The sequence below is a fragment of the Prionailurus bengalensis genome, chromosome A2 (genome assembly GCF_016509475.1).
Source record: "Prionailurus bengalensis isolate Pbe53 chromosome A2, Fcat_Pben_1.1_paternal_pri, whole genome shotgun sequence".
NCBI lineage: Eukaryota > Metazoa > Chordata > Mammalia > Carnivora > Felidae > Prionailurus > Prionailurus bengalensis.
This window is the reverse complement of record NC_057348.1, coordinates 118948650-118975633: the sequence shown is the minus strand read 5'-3', so window position 1 is coordinate 118975633 and position 26984 is coordinate 118948650. Positions and strand designations below refer to the sequence as shown.

Genomic DNA, 26984 nt, shown 5'->3' with positions numbered 1-26984 from the left:
GAGAAAACAAGGCAATTGGTGAATTGTACAGACTGAGTGACTAGAACAGTTCTCAAAGTGTGGTGCCCAGAGCAGCAGCACCAGGAACTTAGAAACACAAATCTCAAGCCCCACTACAAACCTACTGAATTAGAAACTTTGGGAATGGAACCCAGGAATCTAGGGTTTAACAGGCACTACCGGGGATTCTGACACAAGCTCAAGTTTGAGAACTACTGAGAGAGACTCTGCAATGGAGGATAGTGAAACAGGACATTGTGGCTTAAGATGGGAACAGAGAGAAATGGAGGCCAGTCATACAAAATATCACATGTTAAGGTTTAATCTTAAGTGCACAACAGGCCCATTAAGGAGCTGTAGCAAGGAAGTGATCAGCTTTACATTTTTAAAGGTTACCCTGTGTTTTGAGTAACCTTTCACCTGAGTCAAGAGTACAGGAGAGGAGTGACCGCATGGAAGATGGCAGCAGAGGAAGTGTGTCTGTCCGTTGGACTAATAACCACCAAGGAACTGAATCCTGACATCACCTGAGTGGGATTGGAAACAAATCTAGTCCATGAGATGACTGAGCCCTCTGACAACCTAACTGCAGGCTTGTGAGAGGTCTAAAGCCAGAAGACGCAGTTAAGTCACACCCGAACTCCTCACTCACAGAAGCTGTGAAGTAACAAATGCTTTGAGCCATTAAGTTTGGGGAAAATTTGTTAGTGCAGTATATTACAGTTACAATGCTATTTTATGTGATTTCAGCCATTTATATCATAATACAACATACAAGCAGTTATAATCATTCAGGACTACATCCTATATAAAACTTCAAACACATTTTATTTTATTTATTTATTTTAATTTTTTTAACGTTTATTCATTTTTGAGAGACAGAGAGAGACGGCATGAGCGGGGAAGGGGCAGAGAGAGGGAGATACAGAATCTGAAACAGGCTCCAGGCTCTGAGCTCTCAGCACAGAGCCCGATGCGGGGTTCAAACTTACGGACCGTTGAGATCACAACCTGAGCTGAAGTCGGATGCTTAACCGACTGAGCCACCCAGGTGCCCCTCAAACACATTTTAATATAGAAATATTAATTGTAAGGTAGGTAATATAACCATTATATAAATTCTAAACAATTTTATATATGTATCATATATATAAATATTTCATATAAAAATGTCTTTTTATACTTGTAAAATATATAAAGTATCTTGACTGCTTCTCTCTAGCATTAGCAAATATCTCTAAGCACAATACACACTTAGAGCTGGGTTTCTTATTCACAATACTGAAAGTAAATCCATATCTCAAAGTTGTCTGAAGCATTTGTAATATATATACATCTCTTCCCAACTTCTTGTCAGCTCTGATTACAGCATCACTGATTTTTTATCTTACAGAAAGAGAGTGAGCAGGGGGAGGAGTAGAGGGAGAGATGGGGGAGGGAGAGAGGGGGGAGAGAGGGGGGAGAGAGGGGGGAGAGAGGGGGGAGAGAGGGGGGAGAGAGGGGGGAGAGAGGGTGGGAGAAGGGGAGGAGGAAAGAGGGGGGAGAGGGGGGAGGGGGGAGAGGGGGGAGAGAGTGGGGGGAGAGAGGGGGGAAGAGAGTGGGGGGAGAGAGTGGGGGGAGAGAGTGGGGGGAGAGAGTGGGGAGGGGGGGGAGACGGGGGGAGAGAGGGGGGGAGACAGGGGGGAGAGTGGGGGGAGAGAGGGGGGGGGAGGGGGGGGAGAGGGGGGAGAGAGGGGGGAGAGAGGGGGGAGAAAGGGGGGAGAAAGGGAAGAAGAGAGAGAGATGGAGAGAGAGAGAGAGATGGAGAGGGAGACAGAGAGGAAGGGAGGGAGGGGGAGAGGGGAGGGAGGGAGGAGAAAGGGGAAGGGAGAGAGGGGGGTGGAGGGAGAGGGGAAAGAGAACGAACCCCAGGCAGACTCCACACTCAGTAAGGAGCTGGACCCGGGGCTCAATTCCACAACCCTAGGATCATGACCAGAGCAGAAATCAAGAGTCAGACACTCAACTGACTGAGCCACCCAGGTGCCCCATGATTAGAGCATCATTGTTTTAACTTTGCAATACGCTTGACCAAAACTCATACCAGAAATTAAAAAAAAAATCATTTTCTCACTCTTCATTTGTGCTATTGTTTTAATTATCTTTAATTGTTTACTTGTAGCAATCTATTTTTTTTTTAGAGAAAGCGAGCACTAGCACATGGAAATGGGGGAGGGGCAGAGAGTGGAAGGGAGAGAATCCCAAGCAGGCTCCGTGCTCCCTCCCACAAACAGTGAGATCATGACCTGAGCCCAAATCAGGAGCCAACGCTAAGTCACCCAGGTGTCCCTTTGCAGGAATCTTTATAACCCACTTTTCATTTTGTGTTCCCACACACTAAAAGCAAAAAGGAAGGGGAGAGAGGAGGAAGAAGAAAAAACTATTTCAACATAATACTCTAAAGTGTAAGAGGCAGGAAAAACAACTTCAATCTCAAATTCTTTTTTTTTCCCTAGGTTTATTTATTTTGCGGGAGGAGGAGAGAGAGAGAGCGCTCTCGAGCAGGGTAAGGGCAGAGAGAGGCCCAAGCAAGCTCCACACTGTCAGCGCAGAGCCCAATGTGGGGCTTGAACTCACAAAACTGTTGAGATCATGACCTGAGTCAAAAAAGAGTTGGATGCTTAACTAACTGAGCCACCAGATACCCCTCAAATTCTATTCTTACTTAATAGTTTCTGTCTCATAGTAATATTTGTGGATTATTGGGTTTGGCAAATGCATACAAGTGTCGGTATTGTTGGACACCAGAATTCTCACGGTAGACGGGACAAATAGGAAATGAGGAAGGAGAAGAACTGTGTGGAGTTGGACCAGAATTCATGATATCTAAAATAACATTTCTTAGTTCTGTCCACTGAAAAGATCTAGAGGCAATGAGCACCAGGAATCATGGACACACCGAGGGCCCATATTTTGGTTTCTAAATACCATCTCTAATAATAAGCCAAAAACTCTGTTCTTATTACAAAAAAAAAAAAAAAAAAAAAAAAAAAAGGACAATTCCAGGGGTGACTGGGTGGGTCAGCAGTTAAGTGTCCAACTCTTGATTTCAGCTCAGGTGATCATCTCACAGTTTCGTGGGTTTGAGCCCCATGTCGGGCTCTGCACTGGCAGCATGGAGCCTGCTTGGGATTCTCTCTCTCCCTCTTACTGCCCCTCCCCACTCATGCTATCTCTGTCTCTCTCAAAACAAATTAAATAAACTTTAAAAAAGAACAAACACAACAACGGACAAACCAAAGATGAGTTAAGAAGGGTACACGATGAGATCCTTTTGTAGTTCAAAAGCGTGATGACTGGGTGTTTGTTCCCATTGTTGTATGACATGTGCCTCCCTCAAACCTTGTTACAACCTCCGAAAGGCAGGAGGAAGAAGTGTACAAGATAAGCCAGAATATCCTGCAATGCTGCAAAGATATTAAGTACTCAAAAAATCAACAACACCCTTTTGATACAGGTGAATATCAGGAAACCAGTTTCAAAGTGCTTCCACTGACCAAATCTAGAACTGTAGAAACATCAAATTAAGAACAGTAATAAATTCTACGGGTCCCCGGGGCACCTGGGTAGCTCAGTCGGTTAAGCTTCCGACTTCGGCTCAGGTCATGATCTCGTGGTTTGTGAGTTCAAGTCCTGCGTCGGGTTCTGTGTTGACAGCTTGGAGCCTGGAGCCTGCTTCAGATTCTATGTTTCGCTCTCTCTCTCTCTCTCTCTCTCTGCCCCTCCCCTACTCACACTCTGTCTCTCTCTCTCAAAAATAAACATAAAAAAAAAAAAATTCTAGGGGTGCCAGGGTGGCTCAGTCCATTAAGCACCCAACTCTTGATTTCAGCTCAGGTCATGATCTCAACTCACACTGGGCTCCACACTGAGTGTGGAGCCTGTCCGAGGTTGTCTCTCCCTCTTCCTCTGCACACTCACCTCAAAATTCACAAATATTTAAAACAAAACCAAAGAGCAACAAATTTCAATCCACTGACTAAAGAGTTCATACTCATGACTGTCAGGAAGATAGACAGATGGACACAGACACCTAAATATAAATTAAAAATATATTCATACACACACACAGATACAAAAATGTACTTGGCCTTTGTCCCTGGTTCCTAGCAAAGATCTCCTAAAACTCTTAGAATTTTCTGAATAGCAACAATGTCTTCTGTCATTCATAGTAAGTCCCTTTAGACTAATATAATTTATGCTAACAAGGTCACTCCTGGGAAGTCCTCAGTTCCACCAGAAGGACCAAGCACGTGACTACAGAGAGTTAGAAATTTTACTAACAGCCCCCCTCTACATCAGGGATAGGAGGGAAGATGGAGACTGAGTTAAATCACCTGACCAATGATTTAATTAACCATGCTATTATATTCAAACCCCAGATTTAAAATTCTTAAAAATTCCAATTGGTGAACACACCAATGTGCTAAGACAGTGCCATGCCTGGAGAGGGTAGGGAAGCTCTGTGACACCCCGAAGGTTCTTCTTCTTCCTTATAGAATGCTAAGGGACAAACAGAAAATGATGGATTTGAAAAATCAGAATTCAGGGAGCCTGGGTGGCTCAGTCGGCTATGCATCCAACTCTTGATTTTAACTCAGGTCATGATCTCAGAGTTCATGGGATCAAGCCACGTGCTGGGCTCTGTGAGGACAGTACAGAACCTGCTTGGGATTCTCTCTCTCCCTCTGCCCCTCCTCCCACTTACACATACACACACACTCTCTCTCTAAATAAATAAATAAACTTTAAAAACAACAAAAAAAAGACAAGTCAGAATTCTGCAACTGTCACACAGCAACGCCACTCAACTGTAAGATCTGAATGGCCTCCTTATCATGGGTGATTTTGTAGTATCATCATTGGTCATTTGGGAAACTTGATTGGTTCACTGAGTCATGTAGATCTTCCAAATGCTGGCCAATTTAACTAAACACTTTTTAAAAATCAGTCTTAATATTACTGCCCATCTCATCAGAAAAGTGTGTAAGCACTGGGAATTACCAAGCTCACGGTAGCAGATACAAGTTACCCAAAGTTCTAGTTTTTGCTTAAAAGCCTGAACTTTATCACTGGCAATAAATACTATCATTTGTTTTTTCCTTAAAGGTCACTTCTTTTCAAGAAAACACCTACCAAATACCTTACCTTTAAAATAACTATATATTTTGTCTACTAGTCATTTTTTTTTTATATATATTTTAGAGTGCACGACAGCACATAAGCAGGGGAGAGGGACGAGGAGGGGGGGAGAGGGACAAGGAGTGGGCGCGGGGAGAGGGAGAGGGTGGGGATATCTTAAGCAGGCTCCACGCTCAGCATGAAAGCTGATACAGGGCTCATTCCCATGACCCTGGGATCATGACCTGAGCCCAAATCAAGAGTCAGACAACCAACTGAGGCACCCAGGTACCCTTATTAGTCATTCTTTAATACAGAAACGATATGCTAGGAAAAAAGCAGCTAGTTCAGCTCACAACCCAAACAACTGCACAAGTACTTCACTTTAAGATAACCATCATACTTCAGGCAGAAGCACTTTGGGGGTACTTCCCATTTCATCACATAGAATATTAAAAAGACATGCACCCTGAGATCAAGCTTCGATTAAGATTACTATTTTACTGTTTCAGGGCACCTGGATGGCCGAGTCGGTTGAGCATCTGACTTCAGCTCAGGTCATGATCTTGCAGTTCATGAGTTCGAGCCTCGCATCGGGCTCTGTGCTGACAGCTCAGAGCCTGGAGCCTGCTTCGGATTCTGTGTCTCCTGCTCTCTCTACCCTTCCTCTGGTCACACTGTGTCTCTCTCTCTCAAAAACAAAGATTAAAAAAACGTTTTGAAAATAAAAGATTATTATTTTACTGTTTCATCATCAGGCTTTTTGGTTTTAACCTTTACTGCAATGGTTAAGATGAACGGTTAACATGTTTTTTGCCACCTTACAAAGCTTTATTATGGCGACTTGACAGAGCCGACTCACACGGACCACGAGCCAAGACACGCCAGCTAAAACACAACTTCAAGTTTAACCCAGGATCCAGAGCAGAGGTGCCAAGTCTGCGGCTAGTGCCATTCCCGTGGGAATGGCCACGCCACATGGCCTCCCACGCGAGCCCCAGCGCCCTCATACTACAAAGGCGCCCCTGCTGGAGGCTGCAAGGCAGGGAGCCCTCAGAGACCCTCTTGGGACTCAGGGCACAGCAGCTCCTCTCTGGGGTTGCCAAGTCCCGGCAAAGGAGGGGAGGGGGACAACCGACCGACCTCCCTTAGTGCCCAAGTGTGTGTGGTTGGGGGGAGCGGGGAGGGACCAACACGAGTCCATTTTTATTTTGGGGGCAGCAGGGCAGGATCATCATGCGACAATTACCTTTCATCATGCAACAATTACCAGGTGCGCTTCGAGGACCATCTTTCTAAAGCTCTGCCCGTGCCACAGAAGCAACCCGGCTCTTCACAGCCTGGCTTCCCTCATGACACGTAGCCCTTCTGCTGGACTGGAGAGCTGCCCAACAGCAAGAATGGCAAGCAAATTTTCTCCAGACTTTTGGGCCGCCGGCAGCTGGGAAATCTGTTTTGGCCCCAGGAGAAGCCCAGCAGCCACTGGTGTTCCCAGATGCTGCTGCGGGGCAGAGATAACAGGCACAGGAAAGGTGGGGTGGCAGGGTCCTCCCAGTATGGTAACTACACTAACGGAGTTTGGTGCAACTGCCTTGATTCAAAAACTAACACACCAGCAGTTTTAACACCACTGCTGTCATACCAGCATGTTTAAATGTAACACGGGGGGGGGGGGGGGGGTGGTAAATAACACTCTAGTATTATGAAAATAGCTTGTAACTTTGTAGACCTCTAAAAGGGGATGGGGCCCCCCAAAAGACCTCCAACAATACTTTGTGAAATGCACTGCAGCATTTTTTACATTATAAATGTACATTCTGTTTCACTGGTAAGTTACACTATAAATCATTAAATAACTTCTAAAATGTTTCCTTCACAAAAGAAAACCAGATAAAGACAGTATCATGTATAACTTTTAAATTTTTTACTCTTTCTAAATTTAAACATCCTAAAATTTCTCTATTATTAAATACAATATATGTAACAAAGAGCAAGCTAAACTTAAACACTTCAGCCTTTTCCTCATAAAGTAAAATATTTTAAAAATATTATTTAACTAAAAAGATTCTGCACCTAAGCATACTAAGATCTGCTTCAGTCTTTTCTTTATCCTAACTTTAATTTTTTTCTTTTTTTGACAGAGAAAGAGCGCGAGCGCGCACGCATGCAGAAGCAGAGGAGAGGGGCAGAGGGACAGAGAGGATCCTAAGCATGCTCCATGCTCAGCGAGGAGCTCAGCAGGGCTCGAGCCCATGACCCTAGCATCATGACCCAGCCAAAATCAAGAGTCGAACGATCAACCCACTGAGCCACCCAGGTGCCCTTAATTTAACTTTTTTTTTAGCCACCCTCACGTGATTATAAAATGTGTGTCTTCATAAAGCTGGAGTATCATTCACTGTCTCATGAAAGATGTTCAAGTACACCGTTCGATACCTTCTCCCCGGAGAGTTTTTCCAAATGTGTCGTCAGTCCATTTATTTCTTTGTCTTTCTCTGCCAACTGAAGCTGAAAAAAGAAATCATCATTTTTTTCATTATCCACTCTCTCCCTACACATCAAGAGCTAGTTTATACCATTCTATCAAAATACTTACTATTACCATAACCCATGTATTTCCTTGGGTCTTATTCTTCGACATCTCTGGATATTATCCCCCCCCAAAATTTGTTTAAATTTGAGTGTTCTCGAAGTTTCTTCTTTGGCTTCTTCTCTCTATATTCCCCCTGAAAACTTCCTTTTTTCTATGCCTTCAACTATGATCCCCATGGGAAAAATCACAACTATTAACTAATGTGGCACACCTCTTTCTTCCCCCAAGTTCCAAATCTTTTTTATAGATACAGTACTTTTCTTTTTTAAGTGTTTATTTACTTTTGAGAGAGAGAGACAGAGAGAGAGAGAGAGAGAGAGAGAGAGAGAGAGAGAGAGAGAGAGCGAGCAAGCAGGGGAGGGGCAAACAGAGGGGGAGACACAGAATCTGAGCTGTCAACACAGAGCCCAACACAGGGCCCAAAATGGTGAACCACAAGATCATGACTGAGCCGAAGCTGGATGTTTAACTGACTGGGCGACCCAGGTGCCTCTCTTTTTAAGTTTATTGACTTATTTTGGGGCAGGAGGGGGTGGGTGGGGAGGAGAGCAGGAGAGAGAAGGACGGTCACATTCAAGTGGTGGTGGGGAAGCAGAGAGGGAAGGAGAGAGAATCCAAAGCAGACTCTGCACTGTCAGCACAGAGTCCGATGTGGGCTGTGAGATCATGACCTGAGCAAAAAATCAAGAGTCGGACACTTAACTGACTGAACTACCGTAGGCACCCTCAAATCTGTCTTTTCAATTGACGGATGACATGTTTTCATTATTGTCTTTCTGCATTTTGAGGGCAAAGGGTCCCAAACCTACTTTTCTAACTTTTGCTAACAGATATTACCAATCTCAGAGCCCAGTGTGACTGAAGCTAGGAAGCTATGTTACACTTCCTACTCCTCTTCCCAACATCGTCAGTCTAAGTCATTCATTCATTTAACCACTGCCCATTTGCATTATAAGCATTATGGGTACAAACACAAAACTATCCTTCAAATAATTTTTCCCTGAGGATGCCTTTCAAAGATTTCCTTGACAGACTCATGTCCTATTCAAGAGTAAGTGATCAAGGACGGTCCCCAAAGGGGTGGCCTTTATCAAGTAATTCTCTAAGAATATTTCTATCTGATTTTCTCACCTTCAAAAACTCTTTCCACCTATAAATCCCCTCAGTGTTACCAAATTACTTCACAAAGACCCACTATAGTTGGGTCCCTTTCTTTACTCCTAGAAAATTCTTAACAACAAATAGCACTAAAATTCCATTTTAGGCCCCCTAAAACGTGGCTTCAATCTATCAAGTCCAATCTACTCCATTACAGACATTGAAGTCTTATTACTCAAGATTGCTCATAATCTCCAGACTATGCTCTGCACTTTTCACCCCCAAACCTGTATATTAATCTTTTCTATCTGCTTAGAATGCCGCCTGCTTCTTTCTTTCCCGAACCCTGCTTCTCCCCCCCTCCAGTTTTCTCTTTCAAGGGTCTGTTTTCTCCATGTTTAACTCCTAAATATTCCCCTGAAAACAGCTCTAAGGTACTTCTTAGACTTATCATTCACGTAGAACTTCATCCCATTTTGCTTTGCCCAACGAGTATCTGTTTAGTGAGTACTATCTCAACAGTACAAAAGAAGTCAAAGGGCATCAAACAAAAAGCCAAGCACCTTTACCAGCAGCATAATCTAGAACATTAATTTTGATGCTCACTTTGATCATTAATGAACTAAAAACATTATATTCCCATGAATCTGACAGATGATTAGCTGGGTCACGAATATCAAGGAGTTGTGAGTATCACCATGATACCACTAGCAATCTCTAGTAGACTGTAAACTCCTTAAGCATAGATAGCATTGTGCCATACCTGTGTGATCACCCAGATAAAAGCTAACACAGTGCTCTCTCATATAGTAGGCGTTAATTTTACTAAATGAGTTTTTTTCTAGTCAATATGCAAAGATAAAGTTCACATAAATTCAGTATTCACACTTTATAATAAGGAAAGTTGCCAGTCATTGAAAACAATATCCACAGAGATTCCAGAAACAATAATCTCATTGATTAAAAGTCTGAAAATTTCATTCTGACAACAGATCAAGATCGAAGAAAAGACCACCAGTAAAATTACCTTAGTATATAATGTGCACCCTCTCCAGCCCCCAGGGAGAAACCTAATCTTTGGTGTCTTTAAGAACATTTAAAAATTGTAAGTAGAATTAGCTACACTATAGCAAAGTTAAATCATTCAAAACTTCCTGATCTTTAGTCACACAAAATATGCAAATTACATGTACATATGGATACCAAAATATGTAAGATTATACTTTATTCCTTAGAATAAAAATATCTTCCTACTAATTAATTAGCTAAACAGCCTATTTTTTTTCTCTAACACTCTTACAAATATAATTTACTATTTAAGCTTGTTTGTTGCCTATTATCACACTGGCAAAAACAATTTTAATTAAGATTGTATCACTGGGGTGCCTGGGTGACTCAGTCAAACATCTGACTCTTGATTTCGGCTCAGGTCGTGATCTCTCAGTTCATGTGATCAAGCCCCAGGTCAGGCTCTGCACTGACAGTTCGGAGCCTGTTTGGAATTCTCTCTCTCCTCTCCCTCTGCCCTCTTCTGTGCACATGCTCGCTCTCTCTCAAAATAAACTTAAGAAAAATAATAATAAACATGTGGCCTCCTAATGACATAATTAAAAAAAGATTACATCACTGCAGTACTTTTTAGGATCACAGGTAACACATTTTGGTGATTCATTTAATAACACTCATATAAGTTTTAAAATTACTAATCATATTATTATATCCCCACAAAAATGTCAAGGCCCTAAAATTATTTTTTTCAATATATTTGAGAGAGATTGAGAGGGAGACAGAGACAGAATGAGAATCCCATGCAGGCCTCACGCCGTCAGCGTGGAGCCCAATGCAGGGCTCGAATCCACAATGAGATCATGACCTAAGCTGAAACCAAGAGTCAGACACTCAACAAACTGAGCCACCCAGGAGCCCTGAGGCCCTAAAATAATTTTACATACACTCATGTTTGTTTCTAAATGAATAAATAAGGGGGTGCCTGGGTGACTCAGTCAGTTAAGCATCGGCTCAGGTCATGATCTCGCAGTCAGTGGGTTAGAAACCCACGTCGGGCTCTGTGCTGACAGCTCAGACCCTGAAGCCTGCTTTGGATTCTGTGTCTCCCCCTCTTTCTCTGCCCTTCCCCCACTTGCACTCTGTGTCTCTCTCAAAAATAAACAAACATTAAAAAACTTATTAATGAACAAATATGATAATGAAATGATCACTTTTCATCTTAGAAATGAAGCAAAATTAAAAGATATCATTTTAATTAGCCATCAAAATGAACAGAATTAAAGCCACAATGGTAATATGTATGGGTATTCATTTTTTCAGTTCATAATTAACTATACTCCACTAAACATGTAGTACATTTTTACTTATACACAAAAATACTATCCCAATTATCTATGTTAAAACTGCACATCAGATTGATAAAAATTATAGCTAACACATCTGCAAAAGTACCAGGTGCACCTGCCTCACGTTATACAAATACTGACTTACTTTGTAATTGTCCTCTACTTCAGCTAGTGCTAGTTTTATATTTTCAGCAATCTCCACTTGTTCTTTCCATTTCAGTTCCATTTTTGCAAGTTCATCGGCATATTTATTGCATTTTGTTTTCTCATCCTAAATGAAATTAGAATTACCAAAGACTTTTAAAAACACAGATAAAGCCATTGCCTTTATGAACATATTTAGATATGTACTGTTTCATTTTAACACTAACAACAGAAAAACTGTAATAATGTCAGTAGACAATGGGAAAAATCATTTTAAGTCCATACAATGAAATAGTATATATTTAACAGAACAAAGTAGATCTACACATTAACAAGGAACAAGATATATTAATTTAAAATAGCAAGTTGCAAAAACAAAATATACAGTATAATCTTATTTTTGTTTTAAAAGTTAGCACAATCTTATATGACTCTATATCATGTTGTGTAGAAAAATATAAACAAAATATGAATAGCTCTCATCACCTGGAATCAGGATCATGATGGTACCTTTTACCATTTTTACTCTTTATTTCTATAATGCCTAAGATTTCACAATAAGCATATACAACTTTTGCAAAGAGAGGTAAGAAAAAAGAAAAAAGAATCGTATGATTATAATGACGCTGCTTCCAGATGTAGACAAACTCTGGGATTTCCTAACCAAGATATTATCTAGGTTGACTTCTTATACAATGCTCTTCTCTACAACCAAGAATATTAAAAGAAAGGAGTTACAAACCATGACAAAAGGGTAAATTGGCAATTTCATTTTGAATGTCTTATATTCAAGGTAAAAGTTTAAAAATATGCTCTAAGCAACTTTTTAGCAATTAATCCTAGATCAACTTACTATCCATTACCATACCTCACACCACACACAAAAATAAACTTAAAATTGTTAACAGGCCTAAATTTAGTGAAACCCAGGACTATAAAACTTATGGAAGAAAAAATCTTTACAAGTTGGATTATAGGTGTGTGTTTCTTAGAACATAAAAAGCAGAGGGGTGCGTGGGTGGCTCAGTCAGTTGAGCATCTGACTCTTGATTTCCGTTCAGGTCATGATCTCACGGCTCTTGAGTTCAAGCCCCATCAGGCCCTGCACTGACAGCACAGAGTCTACTTGGGATTCTGTCTGCCTCTTTCTGCCCCTTCCCCGCTTGCTATCTCTCAAAATAAATAAACTTAAAAAAAAAGAACATAAAAAGCACAAAACATTAAAGAGCAAATTGATAAATCTGTACTTAATCAAAAGTTTTTCTAAAAACACCGTTAAGGAAATGAAAAGGCAAGTTACAGACTGGGAGAAAATATTTCCCAAACATGTTTCAAAAGACTTCTACCCACAATAAAGCTTACAATTCAGTAATAAAATGAACTCAATGTTTAAAACAGCAAAGATCTGAACTCTCCCAATAAAAAGGAAAATGAACTACCAATAAAAGCAACAACATGGATAAATTTCAAAATAATTATGCTGAAAGAGGACAGGAAAAAAAAAAAAGAGTATATACCATATGACCGCATTTATACAAACTGTATAAAAGGTAGGCTACAGTGGCAGAAAGCAAGCCAACAGTTTCCTGGGGATGGCAATAGAGGGAGGAATGAGTTCCAAATAGAACTGCTCATTTCAGCAGCACGTATACCAAATGGGTACATAAAAACTTTGGCAAGTAATAGAAATGTTATCTTGGCACTGTAATATTTTCACAACTGTATGTATGGCAAAACTGATCAAACTGCAGATTTTATACAGCTCAAGGCGCCTGGGTGGCTCAGTTGATTAAGTGTCCAACTTCAGCTCAGGTCATGATCTCAGGGTTTGTGGGTTTGGGCCCGCAACGGGCTCTGTGCTAACAGCTCAGAGCCTGGGGCCTGCTTGGGACTCTGTGTTTCCCTCTCTCTCTCTGCCCCTCCCCCACTTGAGCTCTGTCTCTCTCAAAAATAAACATTAAAAAACGTTTTTTTAAACGAATATAAGCAGTTCATTGGATTTCAACAAATATATGCAGTTTACTGCACCTCAACACAACTTGGAAAAAATATGTACCTTGAGGAAGTTTTGGCTTAGGAACATTCTATCATCCTTTCAGTAATACTGTATGATAACATTTTAAAAAACAGGCATCCTGAATTGTTTCAGACTTGATGAAAAAAGTTTAGTCCCTCATAAACAACTACTTTAACTCAAGGGTAAAACTATTCTCATTGATCCGTCTACAGAAGAAAGGAACAAAAACTTTCAAAGTTTAAAAGATTAAGTACTATTTAGAAGGCAGTAACAAAATATTTTAATTACTACAGTAACACTGAACTAATGTATGAACATTATTCTATAGTTCTAAATATCTCTTTCCTCTCTACATGCACAGAAAAATACACACACTCACAAAAAATTAAAAAATCACAAACACAAAACGCCTTTGTCTCCCTTCTCCAAATCAGGTATAAATGAGAAGCATTTTCCCTCTGTCCTTGAAATACTCCGGGAGTGAATGCTACCAAGACAGTTGTAAAACTGAAATGTATGAAGAATACAGTTTTAAAATAGTCACAATAAGTAACACCATAAAAGCAATAGCTCATTTGGTTAACATTCTCTTTTCCCACTTTATAATTCTGGTCAATTTAAGATGTGGTAAAATTCTTTGCTATTAATACAGGGAATATAAAAAGAGCACTTCCCTTTATCAAGTTCTATCCAGCCTCAATTAATCACTTGCCCATTATCAAGAAAGGACACTAAGGATGTTAGGATAATTTTACATACAGGCCTATGTGTGCAGGTACACAGAACAACCCCTCTCATCATCTCAAAAGTGAAACTCAATACCAGTATATGGATACGAAAAAGAAACCCCAAGATTTATAAATAAATATAAATATAAATATAGGTAAGCTAAGCCATTATATCTGATAAATCTCACACAAGAGAGCCAGCTTACCTGCAAGAGCTGTTTACATTTATTGTATTTTTCTGTTTTGTCAGCAATTTCTTTGGTCATTTCACAGACTTGTCCCTTTGTTACAATGTCAGAATCTGTCTCAGCTATTAGACAAGAAAATAATATTATCAATTATCAAGACAGAAAATAATATTAAAAATTATTTTGCCCCCATATTATCTTCCTGTTCAAAATAACTTAAAGGTCAGTATACTGTGAGATACAATAAATGGAACAATGAAGGAGGGAAATATCTATTTAAAAACATCTAATCATACACTAAATAAAGATAGTATAAACTCTACATGAGATTTTTTAAAATGTCAGTCTGGCCAGAAACAAGATCACATTCAGTAATGAAAAGTGATTTTTTTAATCAGCTAAAAATAGTTCTTAAATGGCATGCTTGTTCTCTTCATGTAACTGAATACACAGGAAAAACAGAAAGCCATACTCTGAGAAAACACTTTAAATTATTTTTCTAGTCCTTCATTACTATTCAGTGAGCATTAAGTAACTTACACAACACCACTCTACATACTACAAAAAGTGTAAATAAATGGATGTCAGGATCCTGTTATATAGTGGCTGAACCTGATTAAATATTTAATAGCATGGGAAATTTACAATACATTTAAAAAGTCTAAAACAGCAATTACCCCAAACACTACATTAGGAAATGTATTTTTATATACTTGAGTGCTGACTTCCATTATTGTCAATCTTTAACATAAAGTGAAAAAAAGAAATTAGGACAAGTGAAAACCTAGACTTAATTCAAATTGTCATGTTCATACATTCACCAGATCTTCCTAATCTATTCTAGAAGTTAATAAACTAATAAAAATTTAACTTGCCCACCAATAGGTATACTAACCACATAGTACCCGGGTCAAAAAAATTAAATAAAAGAAAAAAAAAAAAGAGAGAAACATAAATAGAACAGGAGATTAATCCCCACCCCACCCCCTGCAACAGAACTATACAACTGAATTACCATAAATGCCTCGAGATTCCACAGATTAAGTGGAATTATTAATTAAAAATTCAATTATTGGCTTCTATCCTATAGCCTAACTGCTATAACCATTTAAGCTTACAAACTCCAGCTCATTTAATACTTATGAATATTCTCATGAAGATAAATACTAGTTTACACTCATTTTATGTATTTCACATGTAAGACTTTCTTACTATTAAGCCCCTTACTTTATCTTTGCCTTAATCCTCTCATAAGAATTTTCAGAAGCTCCCTAAGACTCACAGACTTGGAATAAGGCAGTATAAATAAGTATCAATACTCATCAAGGCAGGACACTACACAAAATGGCTAAAAGAGTTTTACCTGTAGAAGGCTTTACATCTACATTAGAGGCAGTAGTAGCTGGGTCTGTGTTTATTGAAGCATCATTCACTTTTTGCTGATTTCCGATTTTCTTTAAGACACTGGTGCTATTGGCCTATTCAAAATGTAACAAACTGTTATATGAGTTATATTTCCTTCCTTCAGTAATTGTCACATAAAGAAATTCTGAGAAGTCTACAAAGCTGCTATTGTGTCTTAAAGACCAGCAAAGACTAAAGGTAACACCCATCACTTTACTAACTGACCTAAAAGTTACAACAGACAAAAACTTTATTTTGGTTTTCCCTGCCAAATGATCAAACTACTACCAAAGCAAGCCAATCACAGAAATCTCATAAGTCATCTACTACAAAGTCATAATATACTTACAGGCCTCAACCAAAACCCGTACATGTGGGTCATACTTAAAGTATATTTTTTCACAAAAAGCATTCCTAGCTTACCACATGCATTTCTGTGTAAATATCATCTGTATCAATACAGTATACAAATGAAAGTCTTTATAGCAAATTTTGTTTGCAGAGAGAACTTGGTATCATTTTCAACCGCAGGTTTTAAATGTGTTTCTTTACTTCCAGCATTCCATTCCATAGCAAACCTTATATTTAAGTGCAATTTAAGGACCCACATTAAAACACACACCAAGGGGCACCTGGATGGCTCAGTTAAGCATCCAACTCTTAAATTAGCCTTGGGTCACGATCCCAAGGTCATGGGATTGAGCCCCACAGCAGGCTCTGCACGAAGCGTGGCACCTGCTTGAGATAGTCTCTCTCTCTCCTCCATCCCCACCAATGGCACATGCAGCATGCCCTCTCAAATAAATAAATCACACACCAAAACAGAAACAATTTCTTTGTTTTCATTAAATCTGCTTACCCTCTCAGATGGAATACAAAATAATTAGCTACATTGACTCTTCCTAATCTAGTGGCTATGAGTAGGATGGAAGAGCCCAATAATGACAACGAGAAACCATCTTTGACTCTGAGGATAACCAACAGTGAACCCCACTGAGGACAGGCATCAGTCACAGGAGGGATTCAATATGTACAGAGTTTTTAAGTGAAGACATTTAACAAGAACTTAGAGGGAAACGGTCAAAAAAGAGGGCCTTCTCTCCCTGGTTTCCCCTGCTGCTGCCCTTGCTTCCTTTCTTGGGTTTCCAGCACATAAAAATTTCAAATTTAAACCAACATATATCATTACAAACATTAGGCCAATCACTTCAATTCATGCAGAGATAAATTATATCCAAAAGGTTATATTTAGAGTATTATAAATTTGAGTATTTAGAGTATTATATATTTATTATTATAATATAATAATTATAATATAATTATAAGAATATTATAATAATAATACTATTATAATATAATAGTATTATAAATTTGAGTATTATATATTTAGAGTATTATATATTTAGAGTATTATATCCAAAAGGATATTTAGAGTATTATAAATTTGGGGGTGCCAGGCTGGGTCAGTCAGAAGAGTACACAACTCTTGACGTTGAGGTTGTTGAGTTTGAGCCCCGTGTGGGGTGTAGAGATTAGTTAAATAAATAAAACTTTAGACTACTATAAATTTGATTTGTAAACAAAAATAATGATAAAGGAACTATTCGGTAAGAATTCAATTGTCCTTACTGATTGGTCTGAAAGTTTGTTTATTTGTTTTTGGAGCCTCTGGCATTCCTTGAATTTTTCTTTATAATGATCTGCTGCCATTTGAAGACGAAGTTTCAAATCTTCAACTTCTCTTCTCAGTTCGTGTTCTAGTGTATCAGACTTTTCCTATGAGAAAAATAAAAGATAAAAATCTCCTATCTCACATGTAATAGTAAATCCCAACTTCCTTTTCACTTTTTTCTTTCTGGCTTCTAGTTTTTATTTGTTTTGGAGTTTGGGCAACAAAGCCACATTAGCTCCTAATAAATCTAGCTTTATATTCTTAGGACTAAGGTTCATTAAAAAACTAAAGAAGAACAATCCCCCTCCTGAGGAATAAGTATTACCCTGTTAAATAACCATAATACCACTTTATGAAGCTAATAAATAAAAAATTCCAAACAAAGCAATATATACCTGACATAAGAAAGTTTAATAACAGAGCAGTTCTTACTAACCATTAAGCATTTGCCTACTTAAGTTTTTCTTAAGGTTTACATTAATTTCAACCCAAGAAGTTACAATGACTAAACAAAATGAATGGAAATTTAAATTTCTGTGATCAGGAATCTGACCTTATTCTGACATAACCCAATCTATTTTGTAAGTTCTAGTGAGCTTTTGATCACAAAATGAAAATTCAAAATTAGCCCACTTTACCTGGTCTTTTTTCACAGCATTTAGTTTAAGTTCTGCCACTGCATCAGCTAATTGCTTTTTTACTTTCTCATTTTCCAAGCGTGCAGTATGCAGATCTGCCATTGTTTTATCTCTCACATTTACAGCATCACTAAGTTCTTTAGCCAGAAAGACAATTTCCTGCCGAGTCGCCTGAACCTGTTCCTCTGCTTTACGAAGTTGCTCCTTTAAAAGAAAAGTATCTTCCTGAAGAAAAGCAGATAAATACGTTAGCAACGAAACCATTAAAGTAAAAACAGTAGCAGAAACAAGTTTTACTCATATTTCAACAGATCAAAGTTTTAAATTAAACACTGGTTTTCTACTCATGACTTAAAATACAGAAGTCTATTAAAAAAAACTTATGATAGGACTTTGTGTTAGAATCCCCGGATAATAATCCAATGCACTCAGTATCTCTACCACATTAAACACATGTAAACTTAAGTTGATAAGTCAAGCAACATGCCCAATATTTAAATCCCTGGTTAAAAAGAAATTTGAATGAAAGTTCCTGTCCCCCAAAATCTCTAACAGCTAGAACTACTTACTGACTCACACTTTTTATGATTACCAATAAAAATAATTTCAAAAACTTCTCTGTAATTACAAAAATTTTGGTTAAGTTTCCTATTAACTACCCGAAAACATATCCGATATAATATTCATATACCATATCGTTATGAAACCACAGGGCAGATTTAAAACCTAGTTCTAAAAATAAAACATTTGATACACAAATATCAAAGTTGAGACAATGGGAAGATAAAGTAATCAGCCCCTCTTACCTAACCTAAAAGTATCTTAAAAAGTTAAAATTACTGTTAAGAAAAAAAAGAGAAAAAAAGTTTAAATTGCCATAGTAAAATTATTTCCTTTAATATTATAAGCCCAACACATCTAGTTTCCTATTTTTTATCTTTGCACTACAAATAATATGAACTGAGAAAAAGTGCAATCCATTCTTGGTTTTTAAATTGTTAGCTCCTGGGGCGCATGGGTGGTTCAGTTCGTTAACCATTCAACTTCGGTTCAGGTCATGATCTCACAGTTCCGTGAGTTCCAGCCCTGCATCAGGTCTCTGCTGTCAGCACAGAGCCCACCTCAGATCCTCTGTCTCCCTCTCACTCTGCCCCTACCACACTCACATGCGCGCACTCTCTCTCTCTCTCAAAATAAATAAACATTTTTTAAAAACTGTTTGCTCCTTAGAAGGAAATATAAAGGATTATGTACACCGAGGTGAAGACAATATTTGTAGATACAACATTAACAGATCTAACTATGTAAATATCATCAGCAAAAGAGCAACAATAAAACTAGTAGAAGAAAATGTTTGGAATATAAAATTATTTTCTAATCAGCATTTTTTCAAATCAAAAAACTTAACCACAAAAAAACCCAAAAAACTGGAGAAAGGCATAACCATGAAATTTTTTAAAATTGTTTATTTTTGAGAGACAGAGCATGAGCAGGAGAGGGGCAGAGAGAGAGGGAGACACAGAATGGGAAGCAGGCTCCAGGCTCTGAGCTGGGAGCACAGGGCCCGACGCAGGGCTCGAACACATGACCATGAAGACAATGACCTGAGCTGAAGTCAGACACCTAACTAAGCCATCCAGGCACCCCTACCGTGAAATTTTTTTTAAAAGACAGAAATGGCCATTATGCATACAAAAAAAAAATACTCCACTCATCAACAATCAAATAAAGAAGTTAAAACAAACATCAATTTCTTTCAATTAACAAAGATTAAAAAACAGGAATACTCCAATATTCAGATGACTTTAGGGAAATTAGCAAATTCATGAACGATTAGGCTTATGTACATGTAGCTGGTGTAAAGTTTTTCACCAGATTTTTATAACATTCATCAACACCTTGAAAAAGCACACCGGTTTTGATCTAGCAATTTTATTTTTATGAGTTTCCAAGAAAATTAATAAAAGGCATGGACATTAAATTTAGCTTTACAGGGATTCAGTACAATATTAAAATAATGAAAAATTATTTAAAACTGAGAATATCTAATATGAGAATTTATTATAAATTCTATTATATATCCTTCACACGATGGAAGTCTGTGCTACCATCACAAACACTAGTAAATACAAATGCTGGGGTATTAATTTTTTTGAAAAGCAATTTGAAAATAACTAATTTTTTTGATATATACACGTGCCTAGATATTTGTACAAGGATGATGTTTGCATAAGCGGCATGCTTATAAAAGCTAAGGACTGTACACAACTAAAAAACAATTACATACACAGCTATTAAACGAGGGATACTATACAGCTGTTATAGTGAATGAGAAAGATCTATATGCGTACTCATACAAGATGTCCAGATTTTCCATAAAAAAATTTTTTAAGAGGTTTTGGAACACTGTTATAAATATTCTAATTTTTTATAAAATGTAAATTTTAGGGGTGCCTGGGTGGCTCATTCGGTTAAGCGGCCAACTTCGGCTCAGGTCATGTTCTCATGGTTCATGAGAAATAAATATAAAGCTCTTTATATATCCAAAAAAAAAAAAAAGTAAATCAATGATTAATTAGGACTGGGGGGAGGGGGAGAAGCAAATGAGAATATGGAGTAACTGCTAATGGGTACAGTTTCTTTGGGGGGTAATAAAAATATTCCTAAATTTACTGCAGTATTAGTTGTATAACTCTGTGAATACACTGAAAACCATTAAACTACATATTTTAAATGACAAAAAAAGGTGCAAAAAAGTATGTATATAGCATGGCACCTATTTTTAAGAGTGTGTATGTATGCACATGCTTATTTTTGCAAAAAGAGAAGGATAAACTAAAAACTAATGGGAAATCTTTACATATGTGTATATGTAAAAAAAAAAAAGGTTTTTTTTAGGGAAGAGACAGTAAATATTTTTGTCACTTTTCAATGATGCAACTATTTAACATATTCCAAACACAAGACTCAATCAAAAGATTTAAAGAATAGGGGCGCCTGGGTGGCTCTGTCAGTTAGGCATCCGACTTCAGCTCAGGTCATGATCTCATGGTCTGTTGAGTTCGAGGCCCATGTCGAGCTCTGTGCTGACAGCATGGGGCTTGGAGCCTGCTTCCAATTCTGCGTGTCCCTTTCTCTCTGCCCCTCCCCAGCTCTGCTTACTCTCTCTCTCAAAAATAAACATTAAAAAAAAAAAAAAAAACTAAGAAAGAATACCTACTAATAAGTGTAAAAGAAAAATTTTTAAGTGACCATTTTGTAATCATTAATTTAATAATAACTGATGCAGGTGAGGATCATTAAGGGATCAAAAATACTGGGTGAAAAGCTATTGGCATTACAGGATGTTACCATAATCTCAAAGTATTACCCTACATATTACTCAATAATCACAAAGAGGGGGAAAGCACCCATATAATGAATTCAGGCAGACACAACTTTAAACAAATGATTAATGTTACATCAACATTATGTGACATTTGGTATTGATGCAAAATAATGTACAAGACATCATCTATTTAGGCTTTTTCTTGCCAAAAATGTATGACCTAAATCTAGCTTTGAGGAAACAATAAATAAATCTAGATTACAAACCATCTTCTCAGACAAGCCTGAATTCTTCAAAAATATCAGTATCATAAAAGGTGTATAGGGACCCTATTCTAGATTAGAGCAAAAACACAACAATAATCAAATGAATGTGTGGATCTTTACCACCAGGTCAAGAAATTGTAAAGGTTATATATAAATATATAGTGGCGGGGGCGGGGGGGAGAGTGGTGGTGGCCCCTGGGTGGCTCAGTCAGTTAAGCATCTGACTCTCAGTTTTGGCTCAGATCATGATCTCGTGGTTTCCTGAGTTCTAGCCCTGTCAGGTTCTGTGCTGACAGTGCAGAACCTGCTTGGGATTCTCTCTCTCCCCTCTCCCTGTCCTCCTCTCTCTGCCTCTCCCCTACTCATGCTCTCTGTGTCTCTGTTACAAGTTTTAAATAAACTTAAACCCTTTATAAAAAATATATACTTGGGATAATTTGATTATACTAAAACTGTATTATGAATATTATCAACGTTAAATTTCTTAGGTATGATCATGGTTTTATGGTTATACAGAATAATGAACCACAACTGTAGATAGGGAAGACATGCTAAAATATCTAGGGTGTGATATCATAATGCCTGCAACTGACTTCAAATGACTCAGAGAAAAAAAAGGTCATACAAATGGGGAGATAAAGATGGCAAAATATTTGAGGATACATGTTTTCGTTGTTCTGTTCTTCCAACTTCTCTGTAAAACTGAACTTTTTCAAAAGAAAAGGTTGGGAAAAGGGAAGATTAAAAATAAAAAACAAAGAATATTGCATACATTTAATAGACACAGGTTTTACAATCTTCAAACACGTATCACAAAAATACTTACCTTACTTGAAGATGTAAGCAAGAATGTCCTTTGCAGATTTTCCTTTTCAGCCAAACAGAACTGCAGCCTGCCAATCTCTTCTTTAAAATGAGTAATCATGCTTTCTTTATTCCCATCTAAATTCTTTAGAGTCTGGACCTCTGACACAAGCTTGGTATTTTCTATTTCGGTATTCTTCAAATGTACCTGTTAACAGTGCTTGAAAATGTCAAGAATATCCTAACTCCATAACCTAAATTACTCAAATTTCAAAATACCACTGTTTAGCCCAATTATGATCAAGTGATGGGAAGACCTACTAGACCAGGAGTCAGGAGACCCAAGTTGTACCAAATAACTAGCTAATATGTGGGAACAGAACATAACCTTTCTAAGCTTTTTTGTTGTTGTAAATTTTCCATAGAGATTATATCTAAGGTCTAACAATATTACCTCATCTCTGAAGTTTTCTCCTTCGATTAAAGTTTTGTTTTGTTTTTTGTTTTTTTTTTTAAGATTTTTAAGTTCTCTTTAAAAATACAAATCAATTTGGTTGCTGTTGGGGGAACAAATTTATATAGTCAGATACAAAGGTATGGCGAGATTCTGGAAAACTAAAGGGGTACATTCAAGAACAACATCTTAAGCAATTCAATTTCTGGCTGGTGAGAAGTACTGTCATTTACTTCCTGTGTGCCTAAAAATATATTTGATTCATTAACTCAACTATATTAATTTTCCCAGGAACTCTGGCAGCAGTTTGCCCATTAACAGATGCACAAGTCAAATTCCATAACTGAAATTATAAAGAGTATAGATATCTAGTTTTCACTATGAAGAGTATCTTGCTTTGGTTAAGAGTGCCAGAGAGAAATGAATTGACATACTTTTCACACTTGACTCTAAATGTGTGACTAATGAAACACTAATTCCTGCTCACAAGGATGGAAAAAAACTCCAGGAGTCTCTGGGTGGCTCAGTCAGTTGAGTGTCCAACTCTTGGTTTTGGCTCAGGTCATGATCTCGCTCACAGTTCATGGGACCAAGCTCCACATCGGGTTCTGTGCTGACAGCACAGAGCCTGCTTGGGATGTTCTGTCTCTCTCTGCCCCTCCCCACTGCTCTCTCTCAAAGTAAATAAATGTTAAAAATAATAATAATAAAAATAGCAAAGAATTCCAGATTCTCTGAAGGTGTCACCAGCCAAGACCTTTGCAGCATCACTTTAGAAACACTAATTTTCGTAATTACCAGCTCAAGTGTTCTATCAATTCCTCTAAATTCTGATAGGACAGGGATGGCTCATATGATCTAATGGGGGCTGAGGAGAGAGACAAAAGTAATCTCTCTGGTTATTTTTATAAACAATATGGAAAGGAAAGCATGTTTCTGAGGTTAAAAGTAGAACACGATGTCTTATCACACTAAATGGAGACTCCTTTCCATAAAAAAGAAAAACCACAAAACAAAAGTCTCTAAGGAAGAGTTTTACTTCCAGTTTTGGGGAAACACACAAATGAAATACTGTTTGGAATGCTGGGAGGTTGGGGCAGAGTGTATTCAAATGAAGAGTTCAATGTCACTTTGATCCCTACTGATAATGCTTACAGAAAACTGGAGATATTATCACACTGTAAAAGAATAAATCCCCAAGACACCTCTTTCTTTCTCTCCCTTCCAGATACGAAGTCTTTTAGCAAAGGACTTGTCATTCAGGTGTAAAACAGACACAGAAAGTGAAAAAAAGCACAAGACCTAAGGGAGAAACAATTTAAAGCTGTAAAGGAAAAATAAATTTTGGATTTGCCCTAAAATGTGCTTACCAATCCCCTACAAACACCACAAGTCCTATTCTAATAACAGAAAGAAAAGAAAGGCAGTGTGAAAAATGACCATTTTAAGGATAGGTCTTTTCTCTTTCCAATAACTTGTCCTTGTTATTATCATTCACTACACCTCTCCACCATCACTGGTTTACTTAGGATCTTCCCAAACCCTTCCCAATACTAACTAGTCTGCCTTCAGAATTCATTTTATTACTGAATTGAAGTGACTGAAGACATAGACATTGTATTTCTCTTATTATCTCCCACTGTGCTAACAAGAAAACGACACGGAAAGCACTTTATCCAGAGAAATAATGCTCAGGTCTTTTCCTGGCAAAAAACCTGAAATCCTCTCAGTGAAATTCACAGTAACATTGAGTAAAAAATTATGAGATGCCAGATTTTCACTTTGTTAAAAAATGCTTTATAACTTTAAAAGTTTAAGCTGCATTTTTGGACAGTGTTTGCAAAAACACTACGTCAACAGTAACCCAACTACATCAATTTCTCTAGGTATCTGTATTATTTCCCTTTTTCACAAAATCTTGTTCAAAAATCAAACATTACTTTGAGATATATATTCTTATAAAGGGTCAAATCATAAAACCACCTACAAGTGAATCATCACTACTTTTCTTCCTGTTTTGAGAGTGACACACATGCACACACACACACGCTCTGGGGATAAGCTATTCAAGAAATAAAATGAGTATAATCCATGGCATGTAAAACGTCCCCATCCATGCTCTCTGCTCTAAGTTGCATGGTGGATTCAATATTTTTTTTTTATTTTTATCTTCCTAAAAAAACAAAACAAAACGAAACAAAAAAAACCCCAACAACAAACCACCACCACCACAAATAAAAAGGAAAAAACCACTGGCAATACAAATCATATTCCAGTTTCTACGTGCAAATTGTAGGTCTCAAATACTAAATATATATACGCACAGGTGTAGGTTTTTCTCTAATCAAATATATACCATAATACATAAGCGAGCCCTTTTCTAATCTAATCAAGAGACTGAATCTCTCCAAATAATACTGACTTAACTCAAAAAGTTCTTGAAATTCCTCATCTGGAACTGCCTTCAAGAACTACTGAGCACCTGGGTGGCTCAGTTGGTTGACCATCTGACTTCAGCTAAGGTCATGATCTCGAGGCTCGTGAGTTCGAGCCCTCCATCGGGCTCTGGGCTGACAGCTCAGAGCCTGGAGTCTGCTTGTTCTTCTGTGTCTCCCTCTCTCTCTCCCCCTAACCCAGTCGCATTCTGTCTCTCTCTCAAAAATAAACAAACATTAAAAAAAAAACTGCTAAGATAAGAACACTTAAGATAAACATGTCTCAATTTATATCCACAACATTATTGATATTTAGGCTAACCATTCTATTTCAGAATCATTTTAAAATGAAGAACAATTTCAAAAGGTAATGATCTGTCAGATTTCTTAAATTATTTTTTAACGTTTATTTATTTTTGAGATGGAGACTGACAGATCATGAGCAGGGGAGGGGCAGAGAGAGGGAGACACAGAATCCAAAACAGGTTTCAGGCTCCAAGCTGTCATCACAGAGCCTGATGTGGGGCTCAAACTCACAGACCACACGATCATGACTGAGTGGAAGTCGGACACTTAACTGAGCCACTCAGGCACCCCAGAAAGATTATTTTTTAAAATGACATTCTCTGAAGATTATTCTAAAAGTCAAACTCTGAAACATAATGATCATCACAGAAATAAATTAATGTTCTAAGATTTATATGTTCTTAAAGGGGAAAACAATTAGGTTTTATAAATTCTAATAAATAAGTATCTTGTTATAGTATTAAATCTCTTTGACTTATCATGTATTACCTGCTAAGCAACTAAAATACCAGCAAATTCCCTGAAAACTTTTAGGGGACTATACACCATGGGGTAGTCTTAAAAGGTCCCCAAATCCTTTGATACTTCCTCTCTGCAAGAAGTGGAACTCAATTCCCTTCTCCTTAAGTGTTGACTGTACCAAGTGACTTGTCTTTAATGAATAAGACAAAGTAGAAGCACCAGCATACAACTTCGCTGGCTAGGTCACAAAGTGCACTGGGACCTCCTCCTTGCTCTCTCTTGGATAGCTCACTCCAAGGGAAACGGACTGCCATGTTGTGAAAACATTCAAGCAGCCACTGAGGAGGCCACACAACAAGAAACTGAAGGACATCCTGCCAAAAGTCATTTGCATGAGCCACCCTGACAGATCCTCTGGTTCCAATCAAGCCTTTAAGCTGACTGCAGCCCTTACCAACATCCTAACTGCAACTGACCAGGAGACCCTGAGCCAGAACCACGTAGCTAAGCTGCTCCCAAATCCCTAACCACTAAGTTTTGGGATCATTTGTTACACAGCAAGAGATAACGAATAGAAATGGAAAGAATAAACTACCTTATAAAGTTCCTTCTCATCCTTTTCGGTCTTCAATTGACATTCCAGTTGTTCTCTTTCACACTGTGTCTTCCTGAGTTTATCCTTTAAACTGAATTAAAGTAACATTAATACAGACCCAAAAAAACCTTCTTTAAAACATTTTTGGAACATAAAGTTATTTTTTAAAACCATCAGAAATACCTGTCTAATTCAGTTTCTTTTTCGATCGCTTTATGTGTCACTGACACAATATCTTCCTCAAGCTGGAGAGCTTTGGACGTAGCATCATTGTATCTCTTCTTAAACTCTTCATTTTCCGTTCTTAAACTTTGTGCTGCTTCAACAAGACCCTTAGA

At 38.0% G+C, this 26984-nt stretch overlaps 1 protein-coding gene and 1 pseudogene across 2 annotated transcripts in view; one reads left to right on the top strand and one right to left on the bottom strand.

Moving 5' to 3' along the window:
* The window catches only part of TAX1BP1 (Tax1 binding protein 1), a 90678-nt gene that overhangs the window by 22298 nt on the left and 41396 nt on the right, over positions 1-26984 (bottom strand). For both annotated transcript variants that reach the window (XM_043589160.1, XM_043589161.1), the window contains exons 6-14: positions 26830-26978; positions 26647-26737; positions 22417-22602; positions 17997-18221; positions 17316-17462; positions 15646-15760; positions 14301-14404; positions 11351-11476; positions 7597-7668 (exon numbers count right to left, since the gene is read on the bottom strand). In XM_043589160.1, coding sequence (XP_043445095.1) covers positions 7597-7668; positions 11351-11476; positions 14301-14404; positions 15646-15760; positions 17316-17462; positions 17997-18221; positions 22417-22602; positions 26647-26737; positions 26830-26978 — 1215 coding nt within the window. The remainder of the gene's footprint in view (positions 1-7596; positions 7669-11350; positions 11477-14300; positions 14405-15645; positions 15761-17315; positions 17463-17996; positions 18222-22416; positions 22603-26646; positions 26738-26829; positions 26979-26984) is intronic.
* Positions 3308-3400, top strand: LOC122488864 (annotated as a pseudogene).